This window comes from Malaclemys terrapin, chromosome 12 (genome assembly GCF_027887155.1).
Source record: "Malaclemys terrapin pileata isolate rMalTer1 chromosome 12, rMalTer1.hap1, whole genome shotgun sequence".
In the NCBI taxonomy this organism is placed as follows: Eukaryota; Metazoa; Chordata; order Testudines; family Emydidae; genus Malaclemys; species Malaclemys terrapin.
The window spans coordinates 33,671,543-33,684,806 of NC_071516.1; the positions used below are offsets into that span (position 1 = coordinate 33,671,543).

The window sequence follows — 13,264 nt, forward strand, 5'->3', positions numbered from 1 at the left end:
TCAGGGCAGGGTGAGAGTGTGTGTGGGGGGGTTCCCTGGATAGGACAGGGTGTGTGTTGGGAGGGGGGTCCCTGGGCAGGGTCTGTGTGGTGACAGGGAGGATGAGGGACTACCCACAGGTAGGGGATCCTCTTGTGGGTCTGATGTTGAGGGTTTCCCCAGGGTGGTGGTATGGGGCTCCATGCAGGGCTGTAGGGGACCAGGGGGGGTAAGGGTTGCGGGCTCCCTTGGTGGGCTCTGTCCGCAGTGGGTTTGGGGGTCTCCAGGTGGAGTTGGGCTGGAGGTTCCTGGCTTGGGGTGCATTGGGGGTCCGAGGCGGAATCAGGGTTATTCCCGTGGCAGGGGTGCATGGGAGCGCCGATCGGAGTTCGGAGGGCCCCAGGCCAGGTTAGGGGTGTTCCGGGCAGATTGGGGCTCGGGGGGGGGGGTCCCGGTCCGGACATGCCTCGGTCGCGCGGGGCTCGGCTCCCCTGCCCGGCACCGGCCGGCGCCGCCTGCGTCTCGCCGTCCCCCTTGGCGGGGCCCCGTCCTGCGTGAGCGGCTCCAGTCCAGCCCGGTGGCCGGAGGCGTCTAGCGGGACCGAGTCGCTGCGGCCCATGGGGGGCCGAGCCCCAGCGCCCGGCACGGGGAGCAGCCTGAGCCCGAGCGCGGGGAGCTCACGGGGCGCGCCATGGTCAGTATCGCCGGCTGGCCGGCCGGGCCAGGGCCCCCCGGGTACCCCCCATTCAGCCCCCGCCCGGCCAGGGCCCCCGGGTATCCTCCGCCTGGCCGGGGCCCCCGGGTACCCCCCATCCAGTCCCCGCCCGGCCAGGGCCCCCGGGTATCCTCCGCCCGGCCAGGGCCCCCCGGGTACCCCCCATCCAGCCCCTGCCCGGTCAGGGCCCCCCGGGTGCCCCCCATCCAGCCCCCGCCCGGCCAGGGCCCCCGGGTATCCTCCGCCCGGCCAGGGCCCCCCGGGTACCCCCCATCCAGCCCCTGCCCGGTCAGGGCCCCCCGGGTGCCCCCCATCCAGCCCCCGCCCGGCCAGGGCTCCCGGGTATCCTCCGCCTGGCCAGGGCCCCCGGGTACCCCCCATCCAGCCCCTGCCCGGTCAGGGCCCCCGGGTACCCCTCCTCGGCCCCCCAGCCAGGTCCCCGTGGGTGCTCCCCAACCAGCCCCTGTCCAGCCAGGGCCCCTGGATACCCCCCATCCAACTTAACCTGGTCAGGGCCCCTCAGGGACCCCCCACCCAGTCCCTGCCCAGCCAGGGCCTCCTGGGTACCCCCCCATCCTCTCCCCAGCCAGGTCCCCCTGGGTATTCTCCACCCAGCCCCTGCCCAGCCAGTGCCTCTGGATACCCTCCATCCAACTTAACCTGGTCAGGGCCCCTCAGGGACCCCCCACCCAGTCCCTGCCCAGCCAGGGCCTCCTGGGTACCCCCCCATCCTCTCCCCAGCCAGGTCCCCCTGGGTATTCTCCACCCAGCCCCTGCCCAGCCAGTGCCTCTGGATACCCTCCATCCAACTTAACCTGGTTAGGGCTCCCTGAGTATCCTCCACCCAGCCCCTGCCCAGCCAGGGCCCCCCGGATACCCCCCCATGTAACTTAACCTGGTCAGGGCCCCTCAGGGACCCCCCACCCAGTCCCTGCCCGGCCAGGTCCCCCTGGGTATTCTCCACCCAGCCCCTGCCCAGCCAGGGCCCCCGGATACCCCCCATCCAATTTAACCTGATCAGGGCCCCTTGGATATCCTGCACCCAGCCCTGACCCGGCCAGGGCTCCCTGGGTATCCTTCACTCAGCCCCCATTCCCAGGCACGGGCCCCCGGGTATCCCCCATCCAGTCCACTCCCGGCCAAGGCTCACTGGGTGCCCACCTCTCCATCCCTTCGGCCTGGCCAGGGTTTCCCGGGTGCCTCCCTCCATAGGTGCTGGAACTAGGGGTGCAGGGGGTGCTGCTGCACCCTCTGGCTTGAAGAGGTTTCCATTATATACCTGGTTTACAGTTTGGTTCAATGGCTCTCAGCACCCCCAGTATAAAAATTGTTCCAGCACCCCTACCCCCCTCCACCTTTTCCGCCCTGCCAGGGCTCCGTAGGTACCCCCCATCCACCCCTCTTCTGGCCAGAACTCTCCGGTTATCAAGGGTCCACTACCTCTCCCCCCCCCCCCCCCCCCATGTCTATCCCAGGATTTCACTGGCTTCTCTGGTTGTCCTTGCTCCCGTCCCACACACAGGGAATGTCAAGTCCTGGAAGGAGACACTCCTGTGAGCTGTGTTTGTATAGGAGATGGATGAGGGGGCACTGGAAGGGGCACGTCTGTCTGTCTGATAGAGAGTCATTCTGGTGGGGGCTGGGTGGTGGGGATCGCCCTGAGGCCAGGAGTTCCCAGCTGGGCACTGTCACAAGGAAGCTCGCAGCACTGGGAAGTTGTGTGTCTCCGTCTACAGTAGAGATTTCCCTCTCCAATTCCCCCGCTCATGGCCAGCGCTGTGGGGAGCAGGGGGCTTGGGCATTGTGGGGCTGTCCTGAGCAGGGTATGGCGATGGGGCTAGATGGCCAGGGGCCAGCTCCCCAACTCTAACCAGTGCCTGCCCTATGGGGGGCAGAGGACTGAGGTGATGTCTGTGTGGGACAGGCCCCCTCTGAGTTAAATATGGACTTGGGGATAGATGCCGAGGGCTGGTCCCTGCCCTCACGGGGCACTGGTGCCAGCTGGTGGGGTGTGAGGAGCAGAGTCTAGACAGAGCTCTCCCCTCCCCGCAGCAGTTTCCTGGCCCTGTGCGCTGCGGAAGGAATGAGCTCAGTGCCGTTAATGGCTTGCAGCTGGTGCGGGGGCCTGTGCTCGGCTCCCAGCCCCCTGGCCCAGCCCAGCTGCGCTCACGCGGTCGCTAGCTCAGACTGGGCTTGGCACCCCTGCGTGGGCAGGGCCCTGGCCCATAACAGGAGCTGTGCTGCTTAGTACGGGCTGCACAATGCCGTCCCATGCCTCAGGGCCTCAGCTGGGCAAGGTCTGGGAGGGGAGTGGGTTAGAGCTGGGGGTCTAGGAGCCAGGACTCCTGGGTTCTCTCTCTCAGCTGAGAGGTGGTGCGGTCTAGTGGGGTGGAGCAGGGGGTCTAGGAGCCAGGACTCCTGGGTTCTATCTCTGAGCTGATCCACGGTGGGGTCTAGTGGGGTAGAGCAGGGGATCTGGGAGCTGTGCACCAGGACTCCTGGGTTCTATCTCTGAGCTGGGAGGGGAGTGTGGCTAAACTTTAGGGCAGTGCCATGTCGTCCTTCCCCACAGGAGCCCGAGCCAGTGGAGGACTGTGTGCAGAACACGCTGTCAGCCCTGTACCCGCCCTTTGCGGCCACAGCACCCACGCTGCTGGGGCAGGTGTTTGAGGTGGTGGAGCGGACGTACCGGGAGGATGCCCTGCGCTACACCATTGAGTTCCTTATACCTGCCAAGCACATCCTGGCACGCATTCAACAGGAGGCCTGTGTGAGTCTGTCTGTGCCTCCATCTGTCCATCCATGCGTATGTGTGTGCAAGGATGTTTGTCTGGCACAGTACACGAAGGCGGGGGGGGTGTGTGGGCCCGGCGTGTTGAGGGGTATGTGTCTGTGGGTTGGGCCTGGTGCATGGAGGGACGTGTATCTGTCTGTGGGCCCGATGCGTGGTAGGGGGGTGTCTGTCTGCAGGCCCAGTGCATGGAGGGGGCATCTGTCTGTCTGTGGGCCCGGCGTGTGGAGGGGACGTGCGTCTGTCCGTGGGCCTGGTGCATAGAGGGGGCGTGTGTCTGTCTGTTGGCCTGGCGCGTCGAGAGGTGTGCGTCTGTCCGTGGGCCCGGTGCGTGGAGGGGGCGTGCATCTGTCTGTGGGCCTGGTGCATGAGGGGCGTCTTTCTGCGGGCCTGGCGCGTGGAGGGATGTGCGGCTACAGGCCCGGCACCTAGCTACAGGCTCAGTGCATGGAGAGGCGCATCTAGCCTCCCAGGCACAGGACCGGGTGCCCCAGGTTGTGCTGCCCCCTGACTCTGTCTCTCTCTCCCGTCAGGCCCAGTACAGCGGGTTTGTGTTCTGTCATGAGGGCTGGCCGCTCTGTCTGCATGAGAAGGTGGTGGTGCAGCTCAGCTCCCTGCCCTGGCAGCAGCTGTGTCCTGGTGACTTCTACCTGCAGGTGGCCCCCTACCTGTCCCGTGCCCCCCGCCTGGTGCTCAAGTGCCTGTCGCCGGACGGGCGCAGCGTGCAGGAGCTGCCAGTGCTGCCTGACGCCTACCCATTCCTCTTCACTGCTGAGTGGCTGAACGGCATCAACAAAGACCGGCGGGCCGGGCGGCTGGAGCGTTGCCTGCTGGCAGCTGAAGAGCGGGTTCTGCGCCTGCCCTGGACCGAACTCATCTGCCCGCAGTTCGTGCACCAGGACAGCTTCATGGTGGGGCAGCGTTGCCTGCCGGGCCCCAGCCCTGAGGTGCTGGGGGCTCGCAGCCCTGGGGACGGGCGCCACTCAGGCGGGGAGAGCCAGGAGGCGGAGGGTGGGGGCCTGGAGGGGGAGTATGTGCAGCTCCTGGAAATCAGCCCGCCCCGGCACGACGCCCCCCCAACCCCAGTGTCCCCCAGTTCCCAGAGCCACACCCTGCCCGCCCGCAAGGGCCAGGGCAAGGGCCGCAACCGGCGCCATCGTGCCTGGCTGCACCACAAGCCCAGCCGGGAGGAGACTCTGCCCAGGAACCGGCCCCGCAGGACCTGGGAAGGGGGGCGGCCAGGGGCGGATCCCGGCCAAGCAGGGCTCCTCCGGGGCTGGGACCTACAGAGGCCATACGGAGAGACTGGAGGGCTGAGGGCCAGCCACGGGGATGGGCAGGATCGGGGGGGCCCCGCACACAAAGTGGCAGCACAGAGTCGGGGCAAAGAGGGGCAGCTGCCTGGGGAGAGGCAGTGGGGAGGAGACACTGGAGAGAGGGCAGGGGATCCCAGCCTGGGGGTTGAGCAGCAGGGTGGGGACCCTCCGGAGGGGCAGCGGGGAGGGGATCCCAGCCTCAGGGAGATGCAGCGGGGCAGGGACCCTGAGGAGAAGCAGCAGGATGGGGTCCCTGGGGAGAGGCAGCAAGGAGGGGATTGCAGCCTCAGGGAGGTACAGCGGAGCGGGGACCCTGAGGAGAAGCAGTGGGATGGGGTCCCTGGGGAGAGGCAGCAAGGAGGGGATTGCAGCCTTGGGGAGGTACAGCGGAGCGGGGACCCTGGCCCCCCAGCCATCTCTCCCCAGCCCAGCACTGTGGCTGAGGTGCAGGGGCTCAGTGAGGGAGGGGGGCAGGCGGCCTGGCCAGCTGCATGGCCTAGCCCCGGGCAGCGGGAACAGAGCCAGGGCCTTCCAAGGCCGAGCAGCCCCCGGCATGAGGCTCCCAGCCCTGACTTGAGGCCAGCCAGAGCAGAGCCACCAGGAGCCAGGACTAGCCCCCAGCAAGGGGCCGTTGGGAACTCTGCTCCAGGGCTGCCACACCGGGCTGCCAAGGGCAACCGCAGGAGGAGAAAGTGGGGAGGGAGAGGCTGCCCCACCAGTGTGGATTGGAAGGAGCCTGGGTCTCCTGGGGCAGGGGTGGGGAACGCCCCGGCTGGCACCAAAGAGGGGGGTATCCCTGCTGGCACCGGACTCCCTGTTGTCCCCACCCCAGGAGAGGGGGACATCCCTCCGAGCACCAAAAAGGAGGGCAGCCCTTCTGGCACCAGACTGCCCATTACCTCCACCCCAGGAGAGGGGGGTGTCCTCCCCAGCACCAAAGAAGGGGGCAGCCCCTCTGGCGCCAAACAGCCTGTTGCCACCACCCCAGGAGAAGGGGGTGTTCTCCCCATCAGCACAGAGGGGGGCAACGCCTCTGGCACCAGACTCCCCATTACCCCCACCCCAGGAGAGGGGGGCACCCCCCCCAGCAGCACAGAGGGGGGCAAAGCCTCTGGCACCAGACTCCCCATTGCCCCCACCCCAGGAGAGAGGGACATCCCCCCCAGCAGCATGGAGCCGGACAGCCCCTCTGTCACCAGACTCTCGGTTGCCCCCACCCCAGGAGAGGAGGCCATCCCCCCAAGCCAAGAGGAAGAGACTTGTGCTGACTGCCTCGGGCAGGGGGCCCTCACAGCCGCCCCGGCAGAGGCTGCAGTCCCCACCGGCGCAGAGGAAGAGGCTGCCCCCGGATCGCTGGAGAGGACGGAGGCTGTTGGTGCTGGTGCAGCCCCCTTTGTGGAGAGTGTTTTGCCCCTCACGGGGGGTGCAGGAACCTGCTGCCCCGTGGAATCCCTGTCTCCCACCTCAGCCCCTGTGGGGCAAGATGTAGACTGGGAGCTTTTGCGCTCAGGCATCTTTCAACTGACAGGTGAGTGCCCGGGCTTATGCTGGTTAGCAGCTAGGCACGTGGACAGGGAGGGCTGGCACCCCGGAGCCTGGTGTAGCAGCACCCCCACCCTCCTGTCGCCTTAATGCGGGCCACGCCACTCCTCCGCTTGGGCCTGGTGCCCTGTCGGCCTAAGTGCGCTGAGGAAGCTGCCTGGACGAACTCGGCATCCTGGAGCCGGCCAGGCCAAGGAAAGCCCAGCGCTGATGCAGTGCTGCTGGCCGGATGGACTGTGGCCCAGCAGAGAGGGCGCTGGCTGGGAGCTAGGAGGTCCTGGGGTCTAGAGCTGCTTTGCTCTTGGGCAGAATGTGCCCAAGGGGCCCAGAGCCCCTTGGCTGGGGCTCCTGAGTTGCACCCTCGTGCCATTCCCTTCCCAGGCAGCCTGGCCTCAGGCCCTCCTTTACAGGCAGATACGGTAATGTGGGGGCAGCCCATGGGGTAGAGCCAGGGCTCGGCCCTCAGCTACTGGGGCAATTGAACAGAGCATGCGAGACCTGTGTGCCCCTCTGCCCAGTGCCCCACATGGCATGGGGCTGGCAGCCTCGTGGAGAGCTGTGGCATGGGAAGGAGGCCGTGGCTGCCTGAGGGAAAGGCTGCTCCCGGGTTCAGTGCAGTGGCCTGGCTGTCTGGGGCAGGGGTTTTCTACAGCTGGGCATCTCCCAAGGAGCAGAGCTAGAGTGCCTGGCACCGCAGGGGAACAGAGCAAGGGCGGCGGGGGGAATGGGGGCTCCTGCTGAGGGGTGGGGAGAGTGCAGTACAGCGAGGAGGGGTCCTGTAGGGATCATGGAGGAGCGTTTTCTTCTGGGATCCTCTGTTCCCCTTTGTGGGGCGAGGGGGAGAGAGACTCCCCTTCTGCCACCAGCTAGCTCACACCAAGCGCAGGGAAGACCCCAAGCAGCCGCTCCTCCTGCTTGGCCCAGCTTCTGGGAGCACAGAATAGAACTGCTCACTCCCACCGCCCTAGGGCTGCCCCACAGCTGTCCTCCCTCTGCCTGCTCCTGGGGGTGGGGGGTGTCATGGGCCCTGTCCAGGCTCACGGCCTCCTTCACCCTGCCTTGCCCTTGCAGGCGGAGTAGACCGGATGGGAAGGGCCTTACTGACCGTCACCCCCCATACCCCAGGGGAGCCGACCCCAGCCCAGGGGGAACTGAGCCAGGCCCTGCGGTACCTGCATTCGCTGCTCAGGTAATGCCAGCACCAGGGAGACCCCAGTCCTCCCACATCCATCCCCCCACATCCCTACACCGCCTCCCCCATGGATCCCTGCCGACCCTCCCCATCCCTATGCCAATCCCTCCCGGTGCAGGGAGAGCTGAGCCAGGCCCTGCAATTCCTGCATTCACTGCTCAGGTAACACCAATGGGGAGACCTCAGTCCTCCCACATACGTCCCCCCCACTTTTCACGTCTTCCCCCACACTAGCTTCCTTCCGCACAGCCCACACTCTTCCTTCCCCCACAGCCTCATCCCCACTTCTCACACCGTCCTCCCTACATAAACCCCCATGCTCCCAACCCCAAGCCCACATTGTCCCCCATACACCCCTACAAGTGCCCCATGCTGCACACCTTGCCCCATCTCCTACCGGGGGGTGAGAACTGTCACCCCATTAACCCCTCACTGTCCTCTCCCCTGTAGGAAGGAGCAGCAGGAGCTGGGGCTGACTGTGCTGCTGGATCTGCGGCAAGGGGGGTCTCTGTCCCTCCACCCCCCTGCACTGCTGCCAGCCCTGCAGGAGCTGCAGGTACCGCCCCAGACAGACCCCCCAGCATTGCCACCCCCACCTGCACAGCCCTCTTCCTACCCCCTCTAACAGTTCTCTGGTTCTCCCCCCTGCGGAACCCAGCCCTGCCTCACCACCTCCTGCACAGCTGCCAATCCTGCAAGCACCCAACACAGCCACCCAGCTTCCCCTGCAATGACCCCTCCCCACCCCTTGCTTGCCTCCCACATGGTACCATGCTGCTCCTCCTGCCCTGCCCCACGGCGCATGGCTCCCTGCCTACAGCCTGCACTGCCCCCCTGCTGCTCCTTGCCCCACAATAACTCCTCCCCCCCGCATGGTGCAAAGCTCCCCCCACTGCCTGCACCTTCTATGCATGGCCCCTCCCCACCCTACTGCCAGCCCTGCAAGGACTCCAAGGAACACCTTTGCCCCCTGCCTGCTCTGGGCACTGGGGTGGCAGCCTGATTTCTTCTTGCCTTGCAGGAGGCTTCACCAGCTCCTGTGAGCCGCCTGCTGGTGCTGGCCCCACTGGAGGGCCGCGAGGAGCTGCCCCTCACTCAGGTAGGGGGCGTCAGGGGTGGGGTAGGAAGGACTGACAGCACCTGAACTAGAGTGAGAGTGCTGGGAGGGGGTGTGGGGGAGATACCTGGCCGGGACGGGGGAAGATAATGGGAGGGATTTCCTGCCTGGCAGGTGCAGGTGGGAGGGTGTGTGTGGGGGATAATGGGAATGGGTTCCCTGTCAGGGAGGGGAGGGGATAATGGGGTGGCAGGTTTTCCCCTAGCTGGGGGAGGCAGTGGGGGTTCCCTGCTTGGTGACTCCCTGCTCCTTTCCCCAGGAGGCACTTGTGCTCTCCCCAGGCGACCTGCCTCAGTTCGTGGACCTAGAGCAGCTGCAGCCGACTCTGGGCGGAACCCTGCAGCACTCACAGACCCAGTGGGTGGAGATATGCCAGGTGAGAGCTAGGAGGGACCCCCGTAGCCCTCCAGCACCCCTGCAGCACCCCAACACCTCCACAACCTCCGCCCCCTGCAGCAAACTGTGTCACACAACCTCCCACATAACCAGGGGTGGCACATTCCCCCTCGCAGTACCCCTGGCTGAACCCCAGCCCCACTTCCCGCCATCTCCTCCAGGGGTCTGTGTCCCCCTCGCTGCCCACTGTCTCTCTCTGCAGGCGCTGGAGCGGCTCTGCGGGCTCTGCCAGGGCGTGATCCAATCGGTGCAAGTGGCCAGTGCCGAGTTGGAGGCATCAGAATTGGCCGAGAGTGACGAGGTACATGACACCGCCATGCAGCTCACCTCCCCCACACCCCGGTCCCCTTGCAGCTCGGTGCCCCTTGGCCTTCATAGCATCATAGAATATCAGGGTTGGAAGGGACCTCAGGAGGTCATCTAGTCCAACCCCCTGCTGAAAGCAGGACCAATCCCCAACTAAATCATTCCAGCCAGGGCTTTGTCAAGCCTGACCTTAAAAACCTCTAAGGATGGAGATTCCACTACCTCCTTAGGTAACCCATTCCAGTGCTTCACCACCCTCCTAATGAAAAAGTTTTTCCTAATATCCAACCTAAACCTTCCCCACTGCAACTTGAGACAATTACTCCTTGTTCTGTCATCTGGTACCACTGAGAACAGCCTAGCTCCATCCTCTTTGGAACCCCCTTCAGGTAGTTGAAAGCAGCTATCAAATCCCCACTCATTCTTCTCTTCTGCAGACTAAACAATCCCAGTTCCCTCAGGCTCTCCTCATAAGTCATGTGCTCCAGCCCCCTAATCATTTTTGTTGCCCTCTGCTGGACTCTTTCCAGTTTTCCCACATCCTTCTTGTAGTCTGGGGCCCAAAACTGGACACAGGATTCCAGATGAGGCCTCACCAATGTCAAATAGAGTTGAATGATCACGTCCCTCAATCTGGTGGCAATGCCCCTACTTATACAGTCCAAAATGCCATTAGCCTTCTTGGCAACAAGGGCACACTGTTGACTCATATCCAGCTTCTCGTCCACTGTGACCCCTAGGTCCTTTTCTGCAGAACTGCTACCTAGCCATTCGGTCCCTAGTCTGTAGCAGTGCATGCGATTCTTCCCTCCTAAGTGCAGGAATCTGCACTTGTCCTTGTTGAACCTCTTCAGGTTTCTTTTGGTCCAATCCTCTAATTTGTCTAGGTCCCTCTGTATCCTATCCCTACCCTCCAGCGTATCTACCGCTTCTCCCAGTTTAGCGTCATCTGCAAACTTGCTGAGAGTGCAGTCCACGCCATCCTCCAGATCATTAATGAAGATATTGAACAAAACTGGCCCCAGGACCGACCCTTGGGGCACTCCGCTTGATACCGGCTGCCAACTAGACATCAAGCCATTGATCACTACCCGTTGAGCCCGACAATCTAGACAGCTTTCTATCCACCTTACAGTCCATTCATCCAGCCCATACTTCTTTAACTTGCAGGCAAGAATACTGTGGGAGACTGTATCAAAAGCTTTGCTAAAGTCAAGGAATAATACGTCCACTGCTTTCCCCTCATCCACGGAGCCAGTCATCTCGTCATAGAAGGCAATTAAGTTAGTCAGACATGACTTGCCCTTGGTGAATCCATGCTGACTGTTCCTGATCACTTTCCTCTCCTCTAAGTGCTTCAGAATTGATTCCTTGAGGACCTGCTCCATGATTTTTCCAGGGACTGAGGTGAGGCTGACTGGCCTGTAGTTCCCCGGATCCTCCTCCTTCCCTTTTTTAAAGATGGGCACTACATTAGCCTCTTTCCAGTCATCCGGGACCTCCCCTGATCGCCATGAGTTTTCAAAGATAATGGCCAATGGCTCTGCAATCTCATCCGCCAACTCCTTTAGCACCCTCCGATGCAGTGCATCCAGCCCCATGGACTTGTGCTCGTCCAACTTTTCTAAATAGTCTGAAGCACTTCTTTTTCCACAGAGGGCTGGTCACCTCCTCCCCATGCTGTGCTGCCCAGTGCAGTAGTCTGGAAGCTGACTTTGTTCGTGAAGACAGAGGAAAAAAAGCACTGAGTACATTAGCTTTTTGCACATCCTCGGTCACTAGGTTGCCTCCCTCATTCAGTAAGGGGCCCACACTTTCCTTGACTTTCTTCTTGTTGCTAACATACCTGAAGAAATCCTTCTTGTTACTCTTAACATCTCTTGCTAGCTGCAACTCCAAGTGTGATTTGGCCTTCCTGATTTCACTCCTGCATGCCTGAGCAATATTTTTATACTCCTCCCTGGTCATTTGTCCAATCTTCCACTTCTTGTAAGCTTCTTTTTTGTGTTTAAGATCAGCAAGGATTTCACTATTTAGCCAAGCTGGTCGCCGGCCATATTTACTATTCTTTCTACACATCGGGATAGTTTGTTTCTGCAACCGCAATAAGGATTCTTTAAAATACAGCCAGCTTTCCTGGACTCCTTTGCCCCTCATATTATTCTCCCAGGGGATCCTGCCCATCGGTTCCCTGAGAGAGTCAAAGTCTGCTTTTCTGAAGTCCAGGGTCCGTATTCTGCTGCTCTCCTTTCTTCCTTATGTCAGGATCCTGAACGCTACCATCTCATGGTCACTGCCTCCCAGGTTCCCATCCACTTTTGCTTCCCCTACTATTTCTTCCCTGTTTGTGAGCAGAAGGTCAAGAAGAGCTCTGCCCCTAGTTGGTTCCTCCAGCACTTGCACCAAGAAATTGTCCCCTACACTTTCCAAAAACTTCCTGGATTGTCTGTGCACTGCTGTTTTGCTCTCCCAGCAGATATCAGGGTGATTGAAGTCTCCCATGAGAACCAGGGCCTGTGATCTAGTAACTTCTGTTCGTTGCCGGAAGAAAGCCTCGTCCACCTCATCCCCCTGGTCTGGTGGTCTATAGCAGACTCCCACCATGACATCATCCTTGTTGCTCACACTTCTAAACTTAATCCAGAGACTCTCAGGTTTTTCTGCAGTTTCATACTGGAGCTCTGAGCAGTCATACTGCTCTCTTACATACAATGCAACGCCCTCACCTTTTCTGCCCTGCCTGTCCTTCCTAAACAGTTTATATCCATCCATGACAGTACTCCAGTCGTATGAGTTATCCCACCAAGTCTCTGTTATTCCAATCACATCATAATTCCTTCACTGTGCCAGGACTTCCAGTTCTCCCTGCTTGTTTCCCAGGCTTCTTGCATTTGTGTATAGGCACTTAAGATAACTCGCTGATCAACCTGCTTTCTCAGTATGAGGCAGGAGTCATCCCCTCTTGCACTCTCCTGCTTGCGCTTCCTCCCAGGATCCCACTTCCCCACTTACCTCAGGGCTTTGGTCTCCTTCCCACAGTGAACCTAGTTTAAAGCCCTCCTCACTAGGTTAGCCAACCTGCTTGCGAAGATGCTCTTCCCTCTCTTCGTTAGGTGGAGACCATCTCTGCCTAGCACTTCCCATGACTTCCCTATTCTCCAGCCCCACTACAACTGTCCTCCCCTCCCACTACAGGTCTCCTGCCACCCTGTATTCCCATGCAGCCCTCCAGGCCTCCCTGGCTCTCCCCTGTGACACTCCTGCCCCCGCAGGGCCCCCTTGAGCTTCCTGAGGAGGCTCTGGACTGGGCCATCTGGGTAGGGGGCTCTAGGCTTGGTCATCAAAGCAGGGGCCTCTGGGCCAGGCTGGCTGTTCGGGGGCTCTGGCCTGGGCTGTTTGGGGGGGCTCTGGACAGGGCCATGATGGCTGGGCAGGGGCTCTGGGCTGGACTGGCTGTTCGTGGGGCTCTGGGCTGGGCTGGCTGGGCGGGGGGCTCTGGACTGGACCGGCTGTTCAGGTGGCTCTGGGCCAGGCGCTGTCTGGGCTGGAGGGTTTGGGCCGGGCCAGGCTGGCTGTGCAGGGAGGGTGTTGTATTGCTCACTGTTATGTGCCTGCAGGCTCTCTCTGTGCGGATCTCCAGGCACAAGGATGCCATGCAGAAGCTGCTGTCAGACCCACGGCTGCTGGAGTTGCAGAGCAGCGGGGGGTCCCTGCTGGCTCAACTGCCCCCACCAGGGAGCTGCAGGTGACACCTGTCCCACATTCCACACGGGAGGGGAGGGGAGGGGACACCAGGCCTAACAGTGGGGGGAGATCAGGGCCTACACGCGGGGTGTCCCCGCAACCTATGCTGGGGGGTGTCCCCTGTGCCGGAGTTCGCCTGTTGTAGTTGGGAGAGGTGATCTCTGCC

The 13,264-nt window shown here is 62.3% G+C and overlaps 1 protein-coding gene across 5 annotated transcripts in view; it reads left to right on the top strand.

Moving 5' to 3' along the window:
* The first annotated feature begins 505 nt into the window (after positions 1-505).
* ARHGEF40 (Rho guanine nucleotide exchange factor 40) overlaps positions 506-13,264 on the top strand; it is a 33,745-nt gene continuing 20,986 nt past the window's right edge. For 4 of the 5 annotated variants that reach the window (XM_054045658.1, XM_054045662.1, XM_054045660.1 and 1 more), the window contains exons 1-9: positions 2,941-2,991; positions 3,267-3,464; positions 4,019-6,329; positions 7,415-7,532; positions 7,986-8,091; positions 8,557-8,634; positions 8,912-9,028; positions 9,251-9,349; positions 12,972-13,099. In XM_054045658.1, the coding sequence (XP_053901633.1) occupies positions 2,956-2,991; positions 3,267-3,464; positions 4,019-6,329; positions 7,415-7,532; positions 7,986-8,091; positions 8,557-8,634; positions 8,912-9,028; positions 9,251-9,349; positions 12,972-13,099 (3,191 nt within the window). In that variant the 5' untranslated portion in view covers positions 2,941-2,955. Of the gene's footprint in view, positions 674-2,940; positions 2,992-3,266; positions 3,465-4,018; positions 6,330-7,414; positions 7,533-7,985; positions 8,092-8,556; positions 8,635-8,911; positions 9,029-9,250; positions 9,350-12,971; positions 13,100-13,264 lie in introns of those variants that run through there. The other variant, XM_054045659.1, reaches the window with a different exon arrangement.